Source organism: Coenobita brevimanus, chromosome 54 (assembly GCF_032717465.1).
Source record: "Coenobita brevimanus isolate Jiangsu-jjx chromosome 54, ASM3271746v2, whole genome shotgun sequence".
NCBI classification, from domain to species: Eukaryota; Metazoa; Arthropoda; class Malacostraca; order Decapoda; family Coenobitidae; genus Coenobita; species Coenobita brevimanus.
Genome location: NC_137007.1, coordinates 1,939,372 through 1,961,062, shown reverse-complemented (window position 1 = coordinate 1,961,062; position 21,691 = coordinate 1,939,372). Strand labels below are relative to the sequence as shown.

The 21,691-nt window shown below is 39.7% G+C and overlaps 2 protein-coding genes across 2 annotated transcripts in view; one reads left to right on the top strand and one right to left on the bottom strand.

The window, feature by feature from the left end:
- The window catches only part of LOC145401002 (uncharacterized), a 47,623-nt gene extending 30,847 nt beyond the window's left edge, over window positions 1–16,776 (top strand). Inside the window, exons 6-10 of the mRNA XM_080273359.1 lie at window positions 34–186; window positions 1,954–2,102; window positions 2,944–3,082; window positions 6,262–6,451; window positions 15,947–16,776. Coding sequence (XP_080129485.1) covers window positions 34–186; window positions 1,954–2,102; window positions 2,944–3,082; window positions 6,262–6,450 — 630 coding nt within the window. The 3' untranslated portion in view covers window position 6,451; window positions 15,947–16,776. The remainder of the gene's footprint in view (window positions 1–33; window positions 187–1,953; window positions 2,103–2,943; window positions 3,083–6,261; window positions 6,452–15,946) is intronic.
- Window positions 8,404–21,691, bottom strand: part of Arl6IP1 (ADP-ribosylation factor-like 6 interacting protein 1) — a 29,872-nt gene continuing 16,584 nt past the window's right edge. The window contains exon 7 of the mRNA XM_080273360.1: window positions 8,404–10,265. The gene's annotated coding sequence lies outside the window, so the exon portion shown is untranslated. The remainder of the gene's footprint in view (window positions 10,266–21,691) is intronic.

The following is a 21,691-nucleotide window of genomic DNA, read 5'->3' as shown; positions in this document are numbered from 1 at the left end:
GAACAGTCATCAGCAAATATGTACAATTTGCAGGTGTTCGTGTATGTGACCGAAGCTTTAAAATGTCATAATTCAAGGGAACGGTTGGCAAAAGACCTCGCATCATATGAAGATTGTTTAGAGCTAGTCAAGAAGAAGGTGACACTGGAGAATGCAAGTGTATTGAAAAAAAAGCTTACTGAGGAGGTATGTATATGAGTACAGTGTTTTAAAGTACAGTTTATTATCAGTACTTTGACATGCTGTTGCAAGTCTGGGACCAATTGAATGTGAACATGTTGAACTGCTGGTAACTGGCCACTTGCGCTGGTCATTTTGTGATCTTTTGTTGGGGCCATGGTGGAGGATTTTCTGTGTTGGGATAGTGTGGTGCATGAGGTGAGTAAATGTTATTGCTGTGGGAGGTTGCATTGCAGTGTAGGCACAATGGGTTGTTTGCAAGTCATGTATTATGTGGGTACTGCATCAGGAAAGGGTGATGACTGCATCGCAGTTTGGCACCAGTGTCCCTGGATAGGGAATCCACCAGAAAGGGAGAACATTCAGTGCAGTGGGAAGAACTGTTGGCTGTTGGGGTTTGTAAGAAATCTGATTCCTAAAATTAAACACAAAATTTTTTCATGGTCATAAGATTTAATAAAATTAAAATCTGGTAATTACCACAAGACAAGTAAATTAGCCCAGTCAGATATACCTCATTGGGTGCTATGTCTGTGGAAGTAGTTGGCAGCTAATGTGTTATCAGGTTTTAGTACATCAGTAGTACCATAACCACTTAAATACTATACAGTATACCTGATTTAGTTAGGTACAGATATTTTGTGGCCTCAAGCTTAGCTGAACATGGTGGACTGTGTAGTGAAGTAGCCCTTCAGCAGCCCATCCTTCTTTCTGGGATAGGGAGAGAGTTAGATTTATTCTCCTATTGTATAACCAGGCAGCAAAGCAACCCATTCATATCGGTGCCACTGTGTGAAGGCATCCCTCACCAGCACCAGTGATGTAATAGTGATGGAAAATGAAGCCGAATGCATAAACTAGTTCGCCAGTCATACATGAATACACAGGACAGATAAACTAATTTACGTAGAACAACATTTGCCTAGTTGATATTTTTCTTTGCCAGGCTGTGGGATAAGTCATGTACATCTGTACAAACCATGTCTTAGTGTCTTAAGAGGCAGGAACAAATGGACTGCATCTGTGTGTTGTGACTTTATCTATTTGTATGCTGTAAACAGCTTTTTGTTGAAAAGTGAGACAGTACACAAAGAGTATTATGTCCGATTTTTAATACTATTTTCCATTGGAAAATAATTGTAATTATAATCAAGTGATTGTAATAATTTGATTTTAATCATGCCAGCCTTACTGGCCATGCAAATATACCTCAACTCTCTGCACCCCCATTCCCCTAGTAAGGAGGAGGGTAGGATGCAGCATTAGTACAGTGCTTCCAGAAATACATCCCCATATTACCTTAAGTTTTATCATTACTATAATCATGTCATTTTAGTCTGTCATTTAATTTCAGGACTAATATCTCTCCAGGCTTTCCCCATGTTTGTTTGTTACTTCTTATCCTGTTTCACCCCAAACAGAAATTCATCCCTTGTTCTCTGCTCATTCCTTTCAATTGTTCGTAGCACTGCCACTCTTGTTAACCTTTGTGTTAATCTGTGAAGTGACTTTCTACCAGAAGTTTTGTGGGTAATACCAAGAAATACAGTAAAATGATAAGTGGTAGTTTCCTCTTCATCCCTTGTCACTCCATCACCCATATAAGTGCTTATCAGACATATATTACCACATTAATCATTATCTACAGCCATCACTCACTTGGATAAACTTATGATAAAAAACACCTGGATAAATCAGGATGCCTTCCTTATACTGAAAGGCTGAACTGAAAGCAAGAATAAGAAAGTAACATAAACATCATTGTAATTGTAGGTTCTAAAGAGTGCCGAACAAGAGTGGTATAAGCTGTACCAGGAGGCCCACAAGCCTCTTGTGATGCCCATGACACCCCAGGAAGTGGTTACCCAGGCACAGTACAGGGGCATCCAAGTCAATGAGGAAACTTTCTCCAAAGTGTACAGGTAGGAATTTTGTTTTTGACCCAAGGCACTCTTCCTTTTGCTTGCATTATAGCTGGGCATATAAGGGGTCAGTGTGTATCTAGACAGGTGCAGTATGCCAGTGCAGGGGATACAGTCTGAGAGTTAAGAGCTGAGATCAGAGTTGTAGCAATGAGAATGAGATTGATTGACTGTTACTGTTACATAGGCTGAAAGGAATCACTGAGGAGAGGAGCTGATGAGCGGAAAAGTTTTGGATTCTTTGTTTCAAAGAGCTGCATGTGATGAGTCTTCCATACATGAGCTGTACTCTACATGTGCTAATAAGGCCCCTGTAACAAGCTAGCAACTAGGGGGGAGGGGGGGGCACCAAGTTGGCTCAGCACATCCAGCCACAGAGGTGCTTTTGCAAGAAAACAACTACTACTGATTTTACCAAAATAGATTAGGAGACATAGACACAAAGAATATTCAGAGTTATTGAAGGAATGAGTTGTGAATTGATGGAGGTAAATGATATTACATGGAGGATATTTGAGTGAGAGAGAGAGAGAGAAAAAAAAAAAAAGCAGTATGGAGCTTTAAAAATAAGGTTCTCTTTGACCCTATCAAATAGTAAATAAATTAGAGGCAAGTTATGTTATTTACTTTGCGAGATTGTTGTACTGACGGCTGTGATGGATGCTTTGGGAAGTGAGTGATGTGGGCCAGATGTACAGTCTAGGATGGTGAAATAATGAGAGCTGGTACGAGGACAGAATTTTGAGTACCGGGTATTCTGGATTATTATAGATGATAGTAGGATTATTTTACTGTGTCTGGTTCGTATTTTCATTCATGTATCTTTTGTTCCTTGCTTCAGATATGACAAGAAGCTGAAGCTGCTACATAATGCTTGCCAGATCCCAGGCTGCCCTCACTTCCTGGCTCCTCACAGAAACTTTAACCAGCATATTGCCGTGGAACGTGAACAGTCTAATTTCCCACATGCCCTGCACTGGGTAAGTCACCTTTTTAAAGAATTTGAATTCAGTGAAAGATGATGATGGCTTGTGAAAAACGGTGTCAAATTTGTTATATGCAGATGATGTGGCGGTTTCTGTGAGGGAAGTGAATGTACGTAAATTGAGCAAATGTGGATGTCTGTGCAGGCTGTTGGTAAAGTCAGGGAGGTTCTCCAGAATACCACAGCTTTTTCCATAGAGTTGATACTGTAGATTGGGAGAAACTGGCAGATCAGGATAGGTGGCTTGTAGAGGTAATTTTTCAGTAGTTTTACTGTGAACTTAACAGAAAATGGGGGTGAGGCTACATGACAAGGAATTAAGTGTTATGGTGTGGCATTGAGGGTGAATGTAATATTGCACACTGGAGCAAAGTAATGATTCTGGAGAGTAGCTAATTGAGTCAGTCTTAGGAGCATGTGAAGAGAGTAGAGCTTAAGTATGTGGAACGGTGAGTACCGTATAGACAAGGGAGGAAAATGTGTGTGTGTCATGTGGAAAACTGTCGCATAAAGGAAGAGAGATGTTTAATGCTATGGAAACATTAAGAAAACTGAAAAGTGTGGCGAAGAGGCTGTGGAATGGCTGTATGTTAGTGTTAGTCCTTCTTTACTGAATTTTTTTTTTTTTCCCCCCCTCCACAGTTGCATGCAAAGAATACATTGACAGTGATAAGTAACTTGGCAGACATGGATTGGAAGCTGTATTATATACATTCAAGCTTTGTTTTATGGGTCCAGTTGGGCAACTAATCCATACAGTCAAGACACCACTTTTTTCCTCTGGAGAAATGACTCTCCTCACTTGGTACCACACACAAGTCTTGGGTGTGAAATGCTCGTGTTTTTACTTCTCTCATCACCCCATCCATATTTATATATTGAACAACCATGGAGACATTGCACAACCTTGTCGCACGCCCACACTGATCGTGAACCATTCACTTAGATGCCCATTTACCCATACACATGCCTCACTACCATCATAAAATCTCTTGATGGCACCTAGCAGCTTACCATCTACACTGTATATCCGCAAAACCTTCCACAATCTTTCTTTGTCTACACTGTTGTGTGCTTTTTCCAGATCCATAAATGCTATAAACACCATATACCCTTCTCACAGACATTCTCCACTACGTCTCACAGCAAATACCTGATTCACACATCCTCTGCCTCTCCTAAAGCCACCCTGTTCATCACTCACTAGGACTTCTGATATCTCTCTTACTTTCTCTATAATTTCCATATACCTTCCCTACAACACTCAATAAACTTATGCCACAATAATTCTTGCACCCACTTCACTCACCTTTATTTTTGTACAGGGGTACAGTCACAGCCTTTTTCCATTCTGTTGGCACAGTTTCACTCATCCATGCCTTCTTACATATCTTCAACAAGCACTTCATTCCGCTCTCTCCACTACACTTGATCATCTCTGCATACACCTCATCAACCGCAGCTGCTTTCCCATTTTTCAGCAGCTTCACAGCATTCTTCACCTGTGCGAGTGTCACGTTTCCTGGCACTGCATTCCTTCTCTGCACACACCCAAAACCAATTATGTTTACAGCTGCTCTGCTCTCTCTATTCCCATTCATCAGGCCTTCAAAATATTCTTTCCATCTGGTCCTTACTTCATCCCTATGGGTTAATAGTCTACCACCTGCATCCTTCACGCCTTCACATTTCTTTCTGCTTTCACTTCTACATTTCCACACCATTTTCCAGAAGAACTTCCTGTTTTTAGAGTAGTTTACATTCATTTTTCTTCCTAATCATCATTTACCTCCTCCTTTTTCCTCTTCACTAGTCTCTTTATGTGCTTGTTGCTCTCAGTATATTCAGTTCTTATTTCAATTGAACCCCTGTCCTGTAACCACTCTAGCCACTTCTTCCTCTTTTCCTTCACTGCTCTCTTAACCTCCTCATCCCACCACGCCGTACCTTTCTTCTTTGTTGTTACTCTTGCCACACCACATTAGCATTTCTATGTAAGCAGTCCCTATATGCATTCCACAGGCTTTCCAGATCCATTTAATTCCAATTCATTGGTTCTAACTCGTCCCCTATTTTGGACCTGTATTCATCAGCCAATTCTTTGATCCTTAGCTTCTCGACTTTCAGTCTTTCTTCCTGACTGCTATCTCTCCTGGTTCACCTCACTCCTCTCAGATCATATGATCTGACAGACCTTCACATTGTCCTCTCACAGCCCTTGTATCAGCAACCATTCCCAGCATCGACCTCTCTACGAGCACGTAATCAGTCAGGCTCCTTTCAACATGGTCCCCGTTCCCTCTATACCATGTATATTTATGTACATCTCTGTGTTTGAAATACGATTTACAATTACACAACCTCCTTTCCTGACACATATCCTTCAGTCACTTCCCATTATCATTTTTCTCCTGGTACTCCATTACAACCCATTATGTTATCCTCAGGACCAGTGCCTACTCTTCCATTCATATCGCCCATTATGTTCACTTGATAGCTCCTTGGCATTTGTGCCACTACTTCATCAAGCTCATCTCAAAACCTGTCTTTCTCACTCCGGTCCACACACGATGCATATGCTACATTCACCACCACTTTCACATTCTCAAACTTGAACTGGACATACATACATCTCGAGCTGACACATTTGTAATCTTTCATTCCACTCTGCCATACCTCATTCATCAACAAAGCAACTCCTTCCTTGCATCTTCCTCACCCATTCATGCCCGATCTTACACATTTCACCCCCCCCACCTACTCCTCCACTTCACACCCTTTCATCTTTGTTTCATACAATGCCATCACGGCATATCTCACACTCTTGAACACATTCACCACTTCCACCCTCTTGCTTTCCTCATTCACACCTCTCACATCCCACATGGCCATGCGAATCTGCCCATTTGGTTGGGGCCCAGGCAGGTATTGAGCTCTCTGAGGCTTTCCAAAACAGCTGCCATGGTTAAGTGATTTTAGATAGGGGAATTTGGGGGACACTTAACCTGGCCAAAAACCCCAGTTATATGGTTACCACCCAGTGTAGTAAATGGTTTCCTGGGTACAGGAAACCATTTGGCTTGTTACTCAGTGTAGAGACCATAAGGCATCCCTACACTGAGTGCGTTGATTGTTATTATTATTATTATTATTATTATTGAATCAATTTTCCAGGTTTCGTATGAGCTCAGTGGTGGAGAGGTGAATGAAGTTGTCAGCAAAGTTGCCACGTGCTCCTATGCTGGGCGACAGAATAGGCCAAAGCCAGTGCTCATAGAGCCATCAGCCTTGGATTACCTCTGTCCAGAAATTGAGAAACTAATGGAGCAGTACAAGAACGACCAGACAGCTGTGATACTTTAAGGTAATATCTTGTAATATACTGTACAGTATACGTATTAAAGGCTATGATACTAAAACTGTGAGCAAGAATGTGTAGAAAAGCCTTCATTTTCTTGAGACAATTTCTGAAGCATACGATGATGATGAAATGTGTTATCTTGCACATCCTTGTTGACATTGGTGTAATGTGGGGTGCAGACTTTTTTCTTTTCTTTTCTTTTTTTCCAAATTTTACCATATCATTTTTATCATCTTGTTTTCTTCATTTTTTAAATTATTATTATTTTTTTTTTTTATTGAACTTAGCTCAGACTTCTTGAAGTACAGGAATTAGATGTAGTGTTCTGTAATCCCTTCATAACTTTGGGGCTTTGTAAATTAGAATAAGAATAAATTGTCCAGTAGTAACAATTTCCAAGAATAATGATGTCAGTCAACGAAAGAATATAGTTAATTTGATTAATGAGTAGGGCTTTACATAATTTATTTCCAGTTACAGTGTTTCAAAAATTTGACCTCAGGATGTTAAATATATCTTTTTTCCATATTCAGGAAGCCCCAACAAATTGATTAAAAAAGTAGCAGAAGGAAACATTTCTGTATAGAACTATGCTTTTCTGTTTTATAGTTGATTATTAATATGCTTTATATAAGAAGACTTTGGGCCTCAGGGAAGTACAGTATTTGTCTCCTCTGTTACTAAGGTGAAAGAGAAGATTTTCAAAAGCCCAAAAGCCCCATTCTCTCACAGTAAGTGAATTTAGAGACCCACTGAGGAAGAGGCACCGAGCCATTTCAGACATCACCCGGGAATTGTAAAATGGTGATAGAATTATTGCACCAGATTCATGGAATAGTGAAGAGGGTGCTTTGGTTCTTGTCGTTGGTTAAAATGCCTCAATGCATAGTAACATTTCCTCAAGCAGGAATGTCTGTGTTTTGTCCATTTGTTCAAGCACTGTATAACACAGTTCTTTTATCTTGTCTTGGATGGTGGGGAATGTCAATTGTACATGGTTGAGTATGTTAATGCCACCACTTCCTTGTGTATGTGGCTTCATTTTGCGAAGCATGGGAAGGAAGAGGAAGCAGAGCTTTCTTGGATATGGGGTAATGAACTGAATGTCTTTGAAATCACTCTATGAGCAAAAATGGTTATTTGGTGCTGTCCCCCCCCCTTCCGCTCAGTGCTCCTTATTTGAAGTCACCCTTACAAAGAGTAGTGAAGATTAATAAAGGGATAACCTGAGCAAGGAGATTGAGGGCATGATTGTAATGCACCTGGACAGAGACCAAAGACTGTGTTTCAAACGAGGTGATTGGAAAAAGACTGGTATCAGATTACTTAGCATGACTCAGCTTGGCAGCACCATGAGTCATTGATGGTCAAGGCATTAGTAGTGGTTCCTGTGTCACCTGAAGCAACTGAAGACCCTGAACAGCTCAGTGAAGGGTTTAATGGCTGGAAAGGTTGAGGACTGTGCATATACCCTGACAGACTAACATGGCTGACAGCATGAATAGGTGTTGAGACCGTGAAGGGTTTAGGTCACTGAAGAGCCAGTGTGAGCTCTGAAATGGAGTTGGAGACCTGAAGGACTTTTGGTGGGCAATGGCAAATGGCACTGAGATACACTGTTGAAAGGCACTGCAACTGGTCATGTCTGCTGTGAAAACTCCTGGATATGTGCAACCAGTTGCACTGTTGTACTATTGCCCACTGAGTGAGATCTTTGGACACTTAAGGGGAGGGCTGTAAGCCTGCTTGACCTGGGTGACAAGCTCTGAAGACAGTCACATTCACGGAAGGGATTGTTATGGCTACGCCTGTAGAGACATAGGTGTGGTGTTTTGAAGCAGTTAAAAGTAGGTGAGGGATGTTAGTGGTAAGGCAGCTGCTTGCATCTGATCATGAGGTGTTGGTTGATGGTGTGGGGACCAGTGGTGACAAGATGCAGCAGATAGTGGGAGTTAGTCACATGAGTCTGCCACCACGTCCTGGGCTTCATTGTGGGTGGATACAATACTATACTCTTGACTCAGATTTTCGTCCTGTTGCAGCATGTTTCACATAGCTCAGTGGCAGAAAAATACAATACTACAACTCTTCATTCTTTGACAGCATGTTTTTATGACCAGCATCATATTTTGTTGTTAATCTGTTGTTTCACCAGTGCATTCAAAACTGAGATGGGAGTTTTAGGCCAGGTTTATGTGAAAATAATATACTGTAGTGTATGATCCTTGCTGCTGACAAGTTGAGACTAATCCTAGGGGTAGACTTCCTTGGTGACATGCCCTCCTGGTTTGTTATATCACTATCACAGTACCTTAATTCTCTTAATGACATGGTTAACCCCTAGGAGAAGCCATGTTAGTCATGAGATGATGACCATGCCTAACCGTGGACAGGTGTTGTACTGTACTGAAGAACAGACCACCCTCTGTGCTAAACCCTATGCCAGCTCAAGTATTGCAGCACAGCAGTGCCCAACTTTTAAGAAACTCAACACACAGAAGTGAGGTGGTGGGATGAATCTTCAGTATCAAGTCAAGGGAGATAGGACCTCCACAAGGAGGGAGAGGAGAACCAGTGAAGCTCTACTGTATGTCCTTTGTGATCATAAGCCAAGAAAACATGTTCAGGAGCATAAATCAGTGGCCATGTGGCAAACCTTTTTGTTGTAGAGAGGATGGACAACTGTAACTCCTTCATTCCGATTATGGAATTTGTGTTTTAATCTTGCTAATGACTGCTATTTCATTCAGCTTAAGATGGACTTGTTGATCTGGATGGGATATAGCCTTAATTAATTTCTTCAATAGTAAACCATTTTATAAGATGAATAATATCATCTGGAGGTTGCAAGAATGAATAGCTGGATTCAAGGGGTTAGGACAACACAACTGAGTACTGACTGTCCACTTGCTAATTACTGAGAGGCACATACTCCATCCATAGCGCAAGGACCAACAATCCACATGGTGACATCTTCACACATTTGTCTGGTATGGATGGGTCGAATAACCAAAAGATGCTACTCTGCAGAGGGAAAGGTGCTGCCACAAAGGCTGCAACAATAATGTTGAGAGAGGCTTACCCCAGAATCATGGGGGTCAACAGTAAATGCATGTCTGGAAGAGGCAAGATCCATACAATAATGAAGAATTATATTTTACAGGCAGGGGCAGGGTTGATGATACCCAGTCATGTTCTTGACCCAAAGTTGGGGTTGATGACCCTTACAGGATTTATTGCATGGAACATGGTAGTTCAAGTGCCCAGTAAACTAGGACAATAGGGAGACATAGACTGTCAACCCGAAGTTACCTTACGCCCTAAAGTCAACATGTTCTCATAACTGATGATCTACAGCATTAGCCATACGAATTAGAAGAGTTGGTGAATATTTGTCTATTGGAATAGGGAGAAGGATGTGTCAGGGACTAATTTCTGGGACCTATGTTGCATATGATACAGCCGTCCAGGGGTTGGTGCCTCCACCAAAGGCCATGTCAGCAGGGAGTCGCAATGGTCAGTGAACTTCTGGCCTGAAGTCTGTAACTTTGTGTCAGGTACAATGATAACTTACATAAACTAACTCGGCACTGACCTGAAAGGGACAGCTTAGTCTGTTCCCAGGAGAAAGCACCTATGTGCTGGCTTACTTTGTTGATCCAAGAGCTAGCAGCCACAAATGAAGCGAGAGATGTGGTCTGTTGAATCCAGCTGCTATACGTCAAGCATTGATAGTTATAGAATATAAAAATCTGTCTCAACAACTGCAGTGCTTCAAGTGTTGATATATGCAGGAATCCCTATATCCCAGCCAGCACTGAAAGGAGGGGGAAAATGAAGGACGATAAATTGATGAAAATGGATGATAAAGATCATCAAAATGAATAGAAATAGTCAGTCTGGAAATTATGTACATCCAAACTGCACGTGGGGCAGAACACTTCTACCCAAATATTGCACACACAGGTATGCCATTGGAGGGAAAAAATAAATAAATAAAATAAAAAATAATGCTATCCAAATAAATCTTTCTACTTGAGATACCACAGCTATAACATAGTCAGTAAAACTAAGTGATCATGTTCCTCAGTGTCCATGACAAGACAAGTGTGGGAAGCACATCATATGGCACCTGATTTCAACACTGACAAATCAAGGGGAAGGTTGCTATGGTTTGTGAGGGATTTTTACTGGAGATGAAGCAGCGAAAGCATTACAAGTAGGGGAAGCTTCCTCCTATAACCCTTTAAAATGCCTGGTTATATCTTAAGGGAAAAACCTCCTTTTCAGGATGCTTGCAAAAAGGGAGTGTATAATGGGGGGGGGGGGAACGTACTTTGCAATTTGATAGACATAATATTTGCACTGCTTTTCAGCTATATTACAAAATGGCACAATTTGTGTTGGTTTTGTAATGCCTACGTAAAGTAGAGGTCCACCCAAGAATTTCAGTAATCATTCACAAATGGAATTACTCAAGATCCAGTTGCTTTCTCATGTGCATTCATATCCCCAAGCCATTTTCCTTCAGTCAGATATTCCAAGTACTCATCTACATCCATTTTGATTATGTCCCTTACAATTTTTCCTTTGTCACATGTTGAAAGATGGTTCTGAGCCTCACTAATCATTCACCAACCAAATCTTGATTTTTACTGTAATTTTGTGAAGTACCTGGTGTGTGCATCTGTGTGATTAACATAGCTTTACTGGACTTATAAGATCCAGCATTATGCTTATAGTAATAATGTGGTACACCCGAAAGGAATAGTTTCTCACCCCCTGATAGCCAGAGTCACGACCAGTGAGCCCCACACCCACCGCCCCTACCCTAACCCCAGTATAAGCATTGTTGGGTAGATGTGGGATGGCCAAAGCTAGTGATGTTACAGTGTGCCATGTTTGTTTTTTATAGACAATCAGAACCAGTAGGGGTAAGTATTAATGGTATTTAATGTGTAGTACTGTGCTGTTATCCGCAACATATGAGAAAGGCAAGAAAATGAAAGGAGACCTACAATGTATGGTTATTGTATATATTTACATCCTATATTATAATTTTACAAATAAGTATGATATAGTGAACATCTGTTGAAAGATATGATGTGTTTTCTCATCTATTCTCACTCCCATCTCCACCATTCTACTTTCTGGGTTCCTGTTTCAACAAAATGTCTCTTTTTACTTTCTCATCCCCCAGTCCTGCCCTTCGTTAACCAGCATAAACTAAGATACTGATGAAATGATCCGTCAGGTTTTGATCATATTATCATACACCTTTGTATTAAGCATCAACAAATCAATAAACAATACTCCGGTATATCTGCCAACTATTTCATTCTGAGGTGTTATGTGACACACACTGCAAGTTGTACCTTTTGTTACAAGGACATACGGTTGTTTATTGTTAATACTAGTTGTGTGGTTTTGGACGTCCATTAATTCATCGTAACATGGCAATTTAAGCTTTACATTATAAACACGTAAGGTTTATGTTCCTGTCATTATTGGATGAACCAAACGAACTAGGGATCGGCTCTGACGAAGCACAAACTCTGCCTCAACGAAAATATGCTGACCTCTTGTCAAAACAGTGACATATCATTATGTATATGACTGACCAGCATTCAGTCATATACATAATGACATCGTGTCACTGTTGTGATGAGATCAGGATATTTTAGTTTTAGCAGAGAGTTTGTGGTTTGTCAGAGGCGATCCCTGATTCGTTTTGTTAATTCAATAATGACAGTAACATAAACCTTACGTGTTTATACCTACCTACCTACCTACTGCCAGACGCCATAATCCCGTAAAGGGTGGCCATTTGACTTTGAGTTAGTTGTTTTACGGGGAGGGGCACCAACCCTCCACCAACCCACTTGTTGACACGTAGGGAGCACGTATGGTTTGGTTATATGGCTACCACCCAGCATTGTAAATGGTTTCTTGGCTTACAGGAAACCATTTGGCTTGTCACTCAATGTAAGGCCACATGTAAAGGAAAGAAAAGCAATAAGAAGTGACAGGAAAGATGGGAGAAATAGGGCAGGCACAGAAAAAGAATGATAAAGGCTAAGGAAGATGTGTTTATACCATAAGGCTTAAATTGCCTCGTTAATACAAATTAATGGACGTCCGAAACTACACAACCTGTGTTAACGATAAACAACCGTATGTCCTTGTGACACAAGGTCCAGCTTACAGTGTCATAACAGCTTACAACAGGATGAAATAGTTGGCAGGTATACTGAGGTATTGTATGTTACTTATTTGTTGGTGCTTAATACAGAGGTGTATGATATGTTCAACATCTGATGGATCATTTCATCAGTATCTTAGTTTATGTTAGTTAACAAAGGGTGGGACTGGGGGACGAGATGGTAAAAGACGTTTTGTGGAGACAGGAACCCAGAGAGCAGGGTGGTGGAGGTGGGAGTCAGAATGGATCATATCTCTCAACATATGTTGTTCACTACTAATTTGTAACATTATAATACAAGACGTAAGTATATAGACAATAACACAATACACTGCATGTCTTCTTTCATTTTCGTGCCTTTCTCATATGTTGTGGATTACAGCACAGTATTACACATTAAATACCTTTATATACTTACCTGACTAATTCTGATTGTCTATAAAAACATTTATGACATTGTAACATCACCAGCTTTGGCCATTCCACATCTATCCAACAATGCTTACACCGGGGTTGGGGCAGGGGTGGTGGGTGTGGGCTGTTCAATTGCCTGGCCGCGACTCCGGCTATTAGAGGGGGACGGAGAAATTAGAGCTTTCAGGTGTACATAGTTAGATGTGCATTATTTAACTGCACAATAGTGGATTTAGTGTGTTTCAGTGTTTGTACTAATAGTGCGTTACAACTTCTTTTGGTGCTGGAGGGGGATGAAATTTCTGTGGTGGCAGCAATATAACTGGGCAATGACTTGGTCATACAATGTTCCTCAACTCCCTCCCTATCCCCAGAAAACAGGATGACTGATTGCCATTGAAGGATAACTAAATGCTGCTTTAAAGGTTCACACTTGGATGGCCCTGGGGCCACAACACTGTTTTACATTGTATCTGAGAATACTTACATGCAGTGATTAGATGACTGTGTAAAAACCACTGCTTATTCATGCATATTTATTTTGACAAACATTTAGATAAAACATATTAGCACAAGATTGGTACATGACTGCCGCAACATTAAAACATACACTGACTAGCAATACTTGATTTCACCATTTTCACTCCACAGAAACTGCATCAAATTCAAGCCTGGTATTGAATGAAACTTGGCATACACTGAAGACTAGTACATAACAGACTTACCTAAACAACATATTAAAACTTATATATGTGACTTTTAGCATTCAGCACACTACTGTTTTCAAGATATAAACTAACACAAAACAACTTTCTCTTTTGCACACAATAAATTTTGCTTGACTTAATAACATCACTGTATTATGTGCCTTATTACATTATTATATTCAGTATTTGTGCTTATCAAAACTGTTAGGTATATCTTGAATTATAAAATCAATAAGACATAATTACATATAATAAACTGTTGGTTAAACTGGTTTCCTGACTATTTATCACACCTTACCTGGACAGGTATCATATTATTTTTATGCTAAGAAATGGTCATGGGGTATGCACTGTAATATTTGGCTAACATGTATATCTAGTAGCTTTAATCATAAAGATTATCATAGTATAGCAAAGTAACTTTTTAAAGGTGATAATTAAGATCTTAGGGCAAAGTGTGTAGACAATACACTACATGTGAGGTGAAGTCTGTTTTCACCTTCCAATCAAAATCATCCCTTTCCCACAATAACAGCATTTTCACTCCTTCTTCCATCCTTCACATCTCAAAAGTTTTTACAAGAGCATAACATGGGTTGATTTCATGACATAAAAAATGGATACAGTATCTGACTACACTGTTGGTTTCATATTACTGGACAGAGAACTACTGATGAATTTTAATAAATGTAGCAGTGAATTACAAAGCCTCTATTATGTTACAGGGAAAAACTGTGTTGCATTACGAAAATGTGCCACATCCTACCAACATTTTTCTGGCAGCATCTTTACGTGTGGGTGTGTAATGTCCCATAATGATGTCCACAAATTAAAACTCCTTTGCCTTGGTGGCCTGAGAAAAGATGCTACACTCTCACACAAGACATGCTGCCAGAAGAAATAACACTCTGCAGGTTGGGGTACCCAGGGAATCTTGCACGAATTTCTAACATAACATTTCCTGCCAAATTTAATATGATAGTGGCACTATTTGACAAACACTAAAATTCACTAACAATTTCCTGTCCATTAGTATGACACTAATATAATTTGATAGTAATTTTCTTAAAAATGCCACCACTAATCCTCTCACACCACAACAAATTATCGAAGGCATTAAACATAGATGTCATAAGAAAGTAGTTACTCAGGCCTAAAGACAAGCCTCCACACTGAATACCACCACACTAATGATCTCTCTAGTTTTACTGCCTTCTGCATACCAAAAATTATATGTACAGTTTATCACACAACATTCATTGTTATTTATGTCCATTGCAGTACCATAAAAAAGTTGCTGTAAAATATGGTAATATTTGGTCTGAATAATAAATCTGAATTTTAAACATGACAAAAAATTGGAATACAACCAATCCCATATTCCCTTCTTTGAGATGCTGGGACCCCAAGATAGTACAGGACAAGGTAAAACTGCACAGCCTACATTACCTCCACCAAATATCAAGAACTGAGAGTGGGCTTTCTTAATCTAGTACATTTAAGGTAGTTTACGTGTCTACTTCCCCCAGCCACTATATACAGTAAAAGTCCTTTAATCTGATTGCCAATAATCTGATCATCCCAATACTGTACTCCGAATTTTTTGAGGTGGTGCCGAAATCCCCCTAGTGGTGAGGAATGGAAGCAAGCAGGGAGGCCAGCACTCGCCCGCCATTTTCATTGTATACCTGTGCCCAGTCTGAAGCTCTTCCAATAATTCCACACAATTTTCAGACCAATACGTGACTACAACAAAGTAGCAATGGCTCCCACACCTGCTAGTTGTGGTGGAAAGAAAACTGCTAAACGAAAGCATGTGACACTAACAATAAGTGATAAGGTGATACCGTGAGCTAAGCTGGTGAAGAATGTTGGAAGATAATGGAAGACTTTAACACTAGGGCCCAACAATCTCAAATATTGTGGCAGCTAAGGATAAATTGATGAAGTTTGTTGTGGGTGGACAGTCGCTGGTCAGGTCAGAAAAACTATGAGACAGCTAAAATTAGAAAAACTGGATGAAGCAGCATACAAGTTGTTTACAGCTAAACATGCTGAGGGCAAGCCTATATCAGGTTTAATGATTGTCGAGAAGGCTACACAGTACTGCAAGGATATGGAAATACTGTAGACACTGATATAAGATTCTCTGACAGATGGCTTTGCAATTTAAAGGTTCGGCATGGGATCCAGGCGAAAGAATGGCTGTGGAGAAAAATTCAGCATATCATGAAGCAGCAGCTAGCTATGGCAGGTCCCTCCCAACGGTCCGAAAAAAACAATGGTTTGAAAGACCCTCGGTCCCCTGCCATTCAGATTACAGGACTTTTACTGTATCATACAAAAATCACCAGTTAACTCTTCACAATCAAACTGTTGCACAGCTGTCACTCTGATTGGGGTATTTTAACCACTAGACCACCTGGGATATACTGAAATGAATTTCACAGTGTAGACTTGTTCACAGCATCAATCTTGTTACAACACCATTGGAAGCACAACGTACTTGCCATATACAAGGAATACATTTTTGCAGCTGTGGTACATTACGGTTCGATGTTGTTAAATATGACAGCCTCAGGTAGTCCTAGTTATAAGTCAGGGATGTGTTTTACAATATCACAATTTCCTCTATACAACTGGTGCTGTACATTTGGCAGCACTGGCAGATCAGCTTCACAGACGGCAATGTAACTACAATAAAACTGGCAACCATTCGGCAATTTACTATGCATTTAACAATAAAGAAAACAGTAAAATAGTGACTTACAATTTGGACTTAGTGTATTCTCATCCATATTATTTAAATATAAAATCTGACTTACATGATTAAATAGCACTTTACAATAGTTGCATAATCATGTCTACTACAGCTGGCTATACACAAAGCTCTTCTGAGGGACTTCTTACCTAAGTAGCAGTAAAACAGTTAACAGCCAATCCCATATCATCCCCTTTGAGGTGTAGGAGCCTGAGGTGAAGCTACCATTGCCAAGTTCAGAGGGAAATAATTGTATAACTGGGCAGTGTATCCGCATGGCTATGTCCGCATTACCACATGAAGGCATGCCTCTACAGAGCCTACAAGACAGTCTACAGTAAATTAACATATACCTATTGAAGTTACAATGCTTTCCATAAAAATGATTTACCAATTTGCACCAACAGACAAAGCTGATTATAATCAGCTGTCTGTTGGGGCAAATTGGTAAATCATATAATAGTATATATATACAGTGTGTGTATATATATATATATATATATATATATATATATATATATATATATATATATATATATAAACTATATTTTGGGATGCATCATATAACGAGGATTTACTGTACTGATGGAGCTGGAGAGGGATGCCTTCATGAGATGGCACTGATATAATCAAGATTCACTATCCAGTTATGCAAACATACCTCATCTTTCTCCCTGTTCCCACCCAAAGAAGGTGGGCTGTGGGAGGGCAATTTCAGCCTATAAGCCAGTGAGTTCACACTACAGATGAGCCTGGAGCTACAACTACTATTGTACAGGCAGTCACTGCGGGCTGTGTTTTAATCCAAAATACCGTATACAGCAACTTTTAACACAACTGATACTGTAAACTGGGCGAAGTGGTCGATCAGGTGTACAAGCAGCAACAATACTTAAAAGAGCAGTATTTATGTAACTGACTAACAGCAGAATATGAAAAAATAAAACTAAATGAATCAATAAAGCAAGGACCTTGTGTAAGATGGGTGTTATTAGAATAAAACAAAATCTACTATACATCTGTCAATCTATCTACTGCCAGATGACTTAATCTTGTAAGGGGGGCCACAAACAAATCGGCTCCATAACGCACTGTCCCCTGCCATTTCACTGCACCCCCCCCCAGCCCACATCCCCCCCCCTCACATACCTCTCCACTCCATTCCTCCACCTCATCCTCAGCCTCCCCCTCCTTCCTCTCCCTCCACATCACATACACTCTCCTTGCCAGTCTTCTGCTCTCCATCCTCTCCTCATGGCCAAACCACCTCAACGCATTTCTTTTAACACTTTCTATCACATTCACATCCACACCACAATGCTCCTTCACTTTCTCATTTGTCAATCTGTCTCTCCATGTAACTCCACATGCTCCTCTCAAATAACTCATTTCCACTGCTCTCACTCTTGACTTGTGTCCTTCCAGCAAGGTCCAAGCTTCACTTCCATATGTTACAGTTGGTATCACAATGCTATCATGCAGCGACTTTTTAACTTCCATGCTCACTTTCCATATGAAAGGGGTTAATTGTTGCTTTTGAACAACCCTTTCGCTACAAGAAGTATGGTAATTATTAACCTCTCCACTTCAATGACACAGATGACCAAAATTCTAATAATACCATTCTTATATAGAAATGTATGGAGTCTTGAATACACAGTAACCTTAACATTGCTTCAATATCAAGTTCTTGCTTCAGTTCAGTGTTGGTTTTACCAGTATGTATACCATAAAAATGAAAAAGGGAATATCTTGTTATTTGTCAGTTATTTCTATATGGAATGCATAGATAAAGAAAAAAAAGTTTCAGCAACAGACTTTGTAATCACTTGCAGTAGTTACAAGTCCTTTACTAAAATTACACTTTAACTGATAACAACACAGCTAAAAACCTATTTTTTTTCCTCCATTAAGAGAAATGAAAGCACTTTAGGAGGGAAGCTTTAGCCTCTGATCCTGTGCCACACTTATGTGCTGGTTAAGGACTCATCTTGCAACACAGTAAAACAATATGATAACTGCTGCAACATAATTAGGTTTGTCTAGTGTATTATGGGTTCCACTGCATCAGGTAATTAGTTGTGCTGTACCAAGGTCTATGTATGCAGGTATAACCTTTATTTGCTTGATAGTTGTTCCATCCAAAACTTGGCCGTCTTTTCACTTACTTAACATCCCCTCTAGTATTTGATTATTATTTTCCCCAATCACTTAATTTCCCCATAAAGGTGGATCTTTGAATGCTTGTTTCAAAGCCATTCTTAATTCCTGTCCAAGGAAATACCCTATTACACATGATGAGGAATTTCAGGGGTTTGGCTTCACAAAGTTGCCAGGATTTTTTATAGGCACTGCACCCCCACAAACCACAAGGTATACACAGTTTGTGGAGTATGGAGAGCTGCATTTCACATCCATCATAACATGTATGGTATATCCTCGACTTGTGACTGTATGGAGACAAAACCCTCACTTGCCAGCAGTTGTATGTGACAAAGGTTCTGAAGCTTAAGTCTTATTTCCTAAGGTGCTAACTTCCAAAAAAAAAAAAAAAAAAAAAAATCACAGAGGTGCAATGGCATCTACGAAACACCCGTACAATACTCAAAACATACCTATACAGTTTAAGGGTATCCAGTAAATGAAAGACTTCAGTACAGTGATGAACACTTATCAGGGATATATAAACTAAAATCAAAGTCACTACTTTGAGACAACAAGCTACATTTTAGCAATATTATACAGCATAATATTAGTATAATTATCTAATAGATGCCTCATAATGTACTGATAAATGCAGCATCAAGTGCATAACTATTTATTTTAAATAGTATACCACCAGTTATATTATGGTATCTATTTTAGCATGCATTGCTTAATATTTGTTATTAAAAAACTTAATAAATTACAGTATCTTAGCTTGCAAATGATACACTTGTGTATACTGTATTTTAATACAAAATTTTGCATAAGAGTAGTTCATCATAATGCATTTTCCACATGTACTGACACAAAGCTTTATACTTACATAAGTCAACAACATTACAGTGGTACTGTATTCTGTAATATAAACACTGATGAAATATACACTACCAACCTTAATGCATACATACAAACTGAACTGTCCTTCGATATCAAGTTAAAAAGCAGGCAATTCTATGACGAGAGGCTACACAGTGCTACAAATCTCATAGGAACTTTGAACTAAAAAGTTCGGCAATGTAAAACTAAATACAATTCATAAGTCTTGATAACTGCTTATAACACTACATAAGCTTCATGTTTTGCAGCCGCACTACAGTATATCTTACATAAAGTGACATGGTAGTTAAATTCTACTTCCACAAAAAAGGAATCATACACAATGTGGTCCCTAACCATAAAAGTTTCTCATTATTCTATACATCACATTTACCAAGACCATCTGTATCCCACAACTATAACCTCTCCCAGGGATGTTCATCAGCAAACGCTAAGGGCCATAGTCTTCTTGGTTGTGGAGGCCCCCCTGCACCTCTTCCTTACCAGATTATTTCTGTAACTGTTATGTTCTTAATTCTTGTATGCTATTTATGCATTGTCATTAAAAAAAAAAAGGGGGGGGGTGCATTAAACACATATAATAATAATGTACATGAAAAAAAAATAATAATACAAAGGCAAAATGACCACACAAGATAATAACAATGCATAATATTCAAAACAAATCATTCTGGAAGAGGTGCTAGGGAGTGTCCTTACCTAACATGAATATAACCCCAACTGTGAGGCACCTGCTTGGCAAGCCATTGAGCAGATTCACATTCAGCTATGGCAACAGACACAAGAATTACTATTAATCTTTCAAGACATAAATAAAGTACATTCCGATACAGCTGTCCCTCCTGTAATGTAATATTAGAACTGTGATGTGGGAGCAGGCTGTCTGATACAACTATGCTTGAGACACAGAATCCAATGAATCTGACCACATGAGAAAGTTTGTATTTATCTAGCTCAGACCTGATGACAGGATCTGACATGAGAATCCAAATCAAACAAGCCTAGAAACAGCTGCACTAAGAGAGGGATAGACAACACTATGGAGAGGGTGGAATATTCTACTCCCACCACAATTCACTGCAACACAGCCAGGCTAGGGAAACCAAAATTACAGGAGATGCACCTGTGCCTTTGGTTAGGGCCTGGGTATAAATTACTACAGCCATGAAGTGCAAAATCTTATTCTGTTGGTTGCACACATGTGAGTGTGTATTTGATGTCGGTGTTTGGAAAAATATTTCAGGTATATCTGCTGGTGCCACTACAATATTTAGAGGTAGAAAAATCTACATAATAAACATGAATGGACTGACTGTAGTAAAGTGCTGGAAGGAGGAGGAAAGTCAACATATTGCCTGGGTAGGGAGGGCGATATGCTCACTGTCCTCTTCCTTCTGTGGGGGGGAGGGGAGGAAGCTGAGCTGCCTGAGAGGTGATGATGACAGGAGAGAGTTATGGTGAAGACATTCTGTGAATCTGCTTTGGTATCTGCAGGTTACATTCTCTTCCAGCCATAACTCTTGCTGACCTTCTACTCCTACCCTTAGCAAGTGTGAAACTATGGTTAGGCTTAACAGATGAAAGACCCAACATCCAGTGCTGTGATTGTTTTCAAGTTTTGCTAAACTGTAGGAGCTGCAAAAGTTCCAACTATCACCTCAACACTGAAGATGAGGTTTTTGTTCAGTGTAAAGCCTTTGCTATGGCTTCCCTTCAGCCAGGAATGGATATAGCGAGTGAATGGATACTACAGCTAACTAGAGTGTGCACAGAGTAAAATGATGATTTAAGCACTTCATGCTTAATAAACCTACTGTAGGGAGTATACATGCAAATAAAGACCCTTATAACTAAAATATGAATGATAATCTAATAGCCTTAATGCTGTACTGTTGTGTTCAAACTGAGCACTTTCAAAAACTGAAGAGTATATCAGGAGCACTAAAAGGGAATTTCAGTGGTCCTGTCCAATTACACAGTATGCAATTATAAACTATCAGTAGAATATTTAATAACATAAGTCGGCAAAGGGATGTGGCAACCCAAGCAGCCACCACTTGTGATGCTAGTAACCTTACAGTTCCTATACTGTACGATGGAGGAGATTTCATATGATT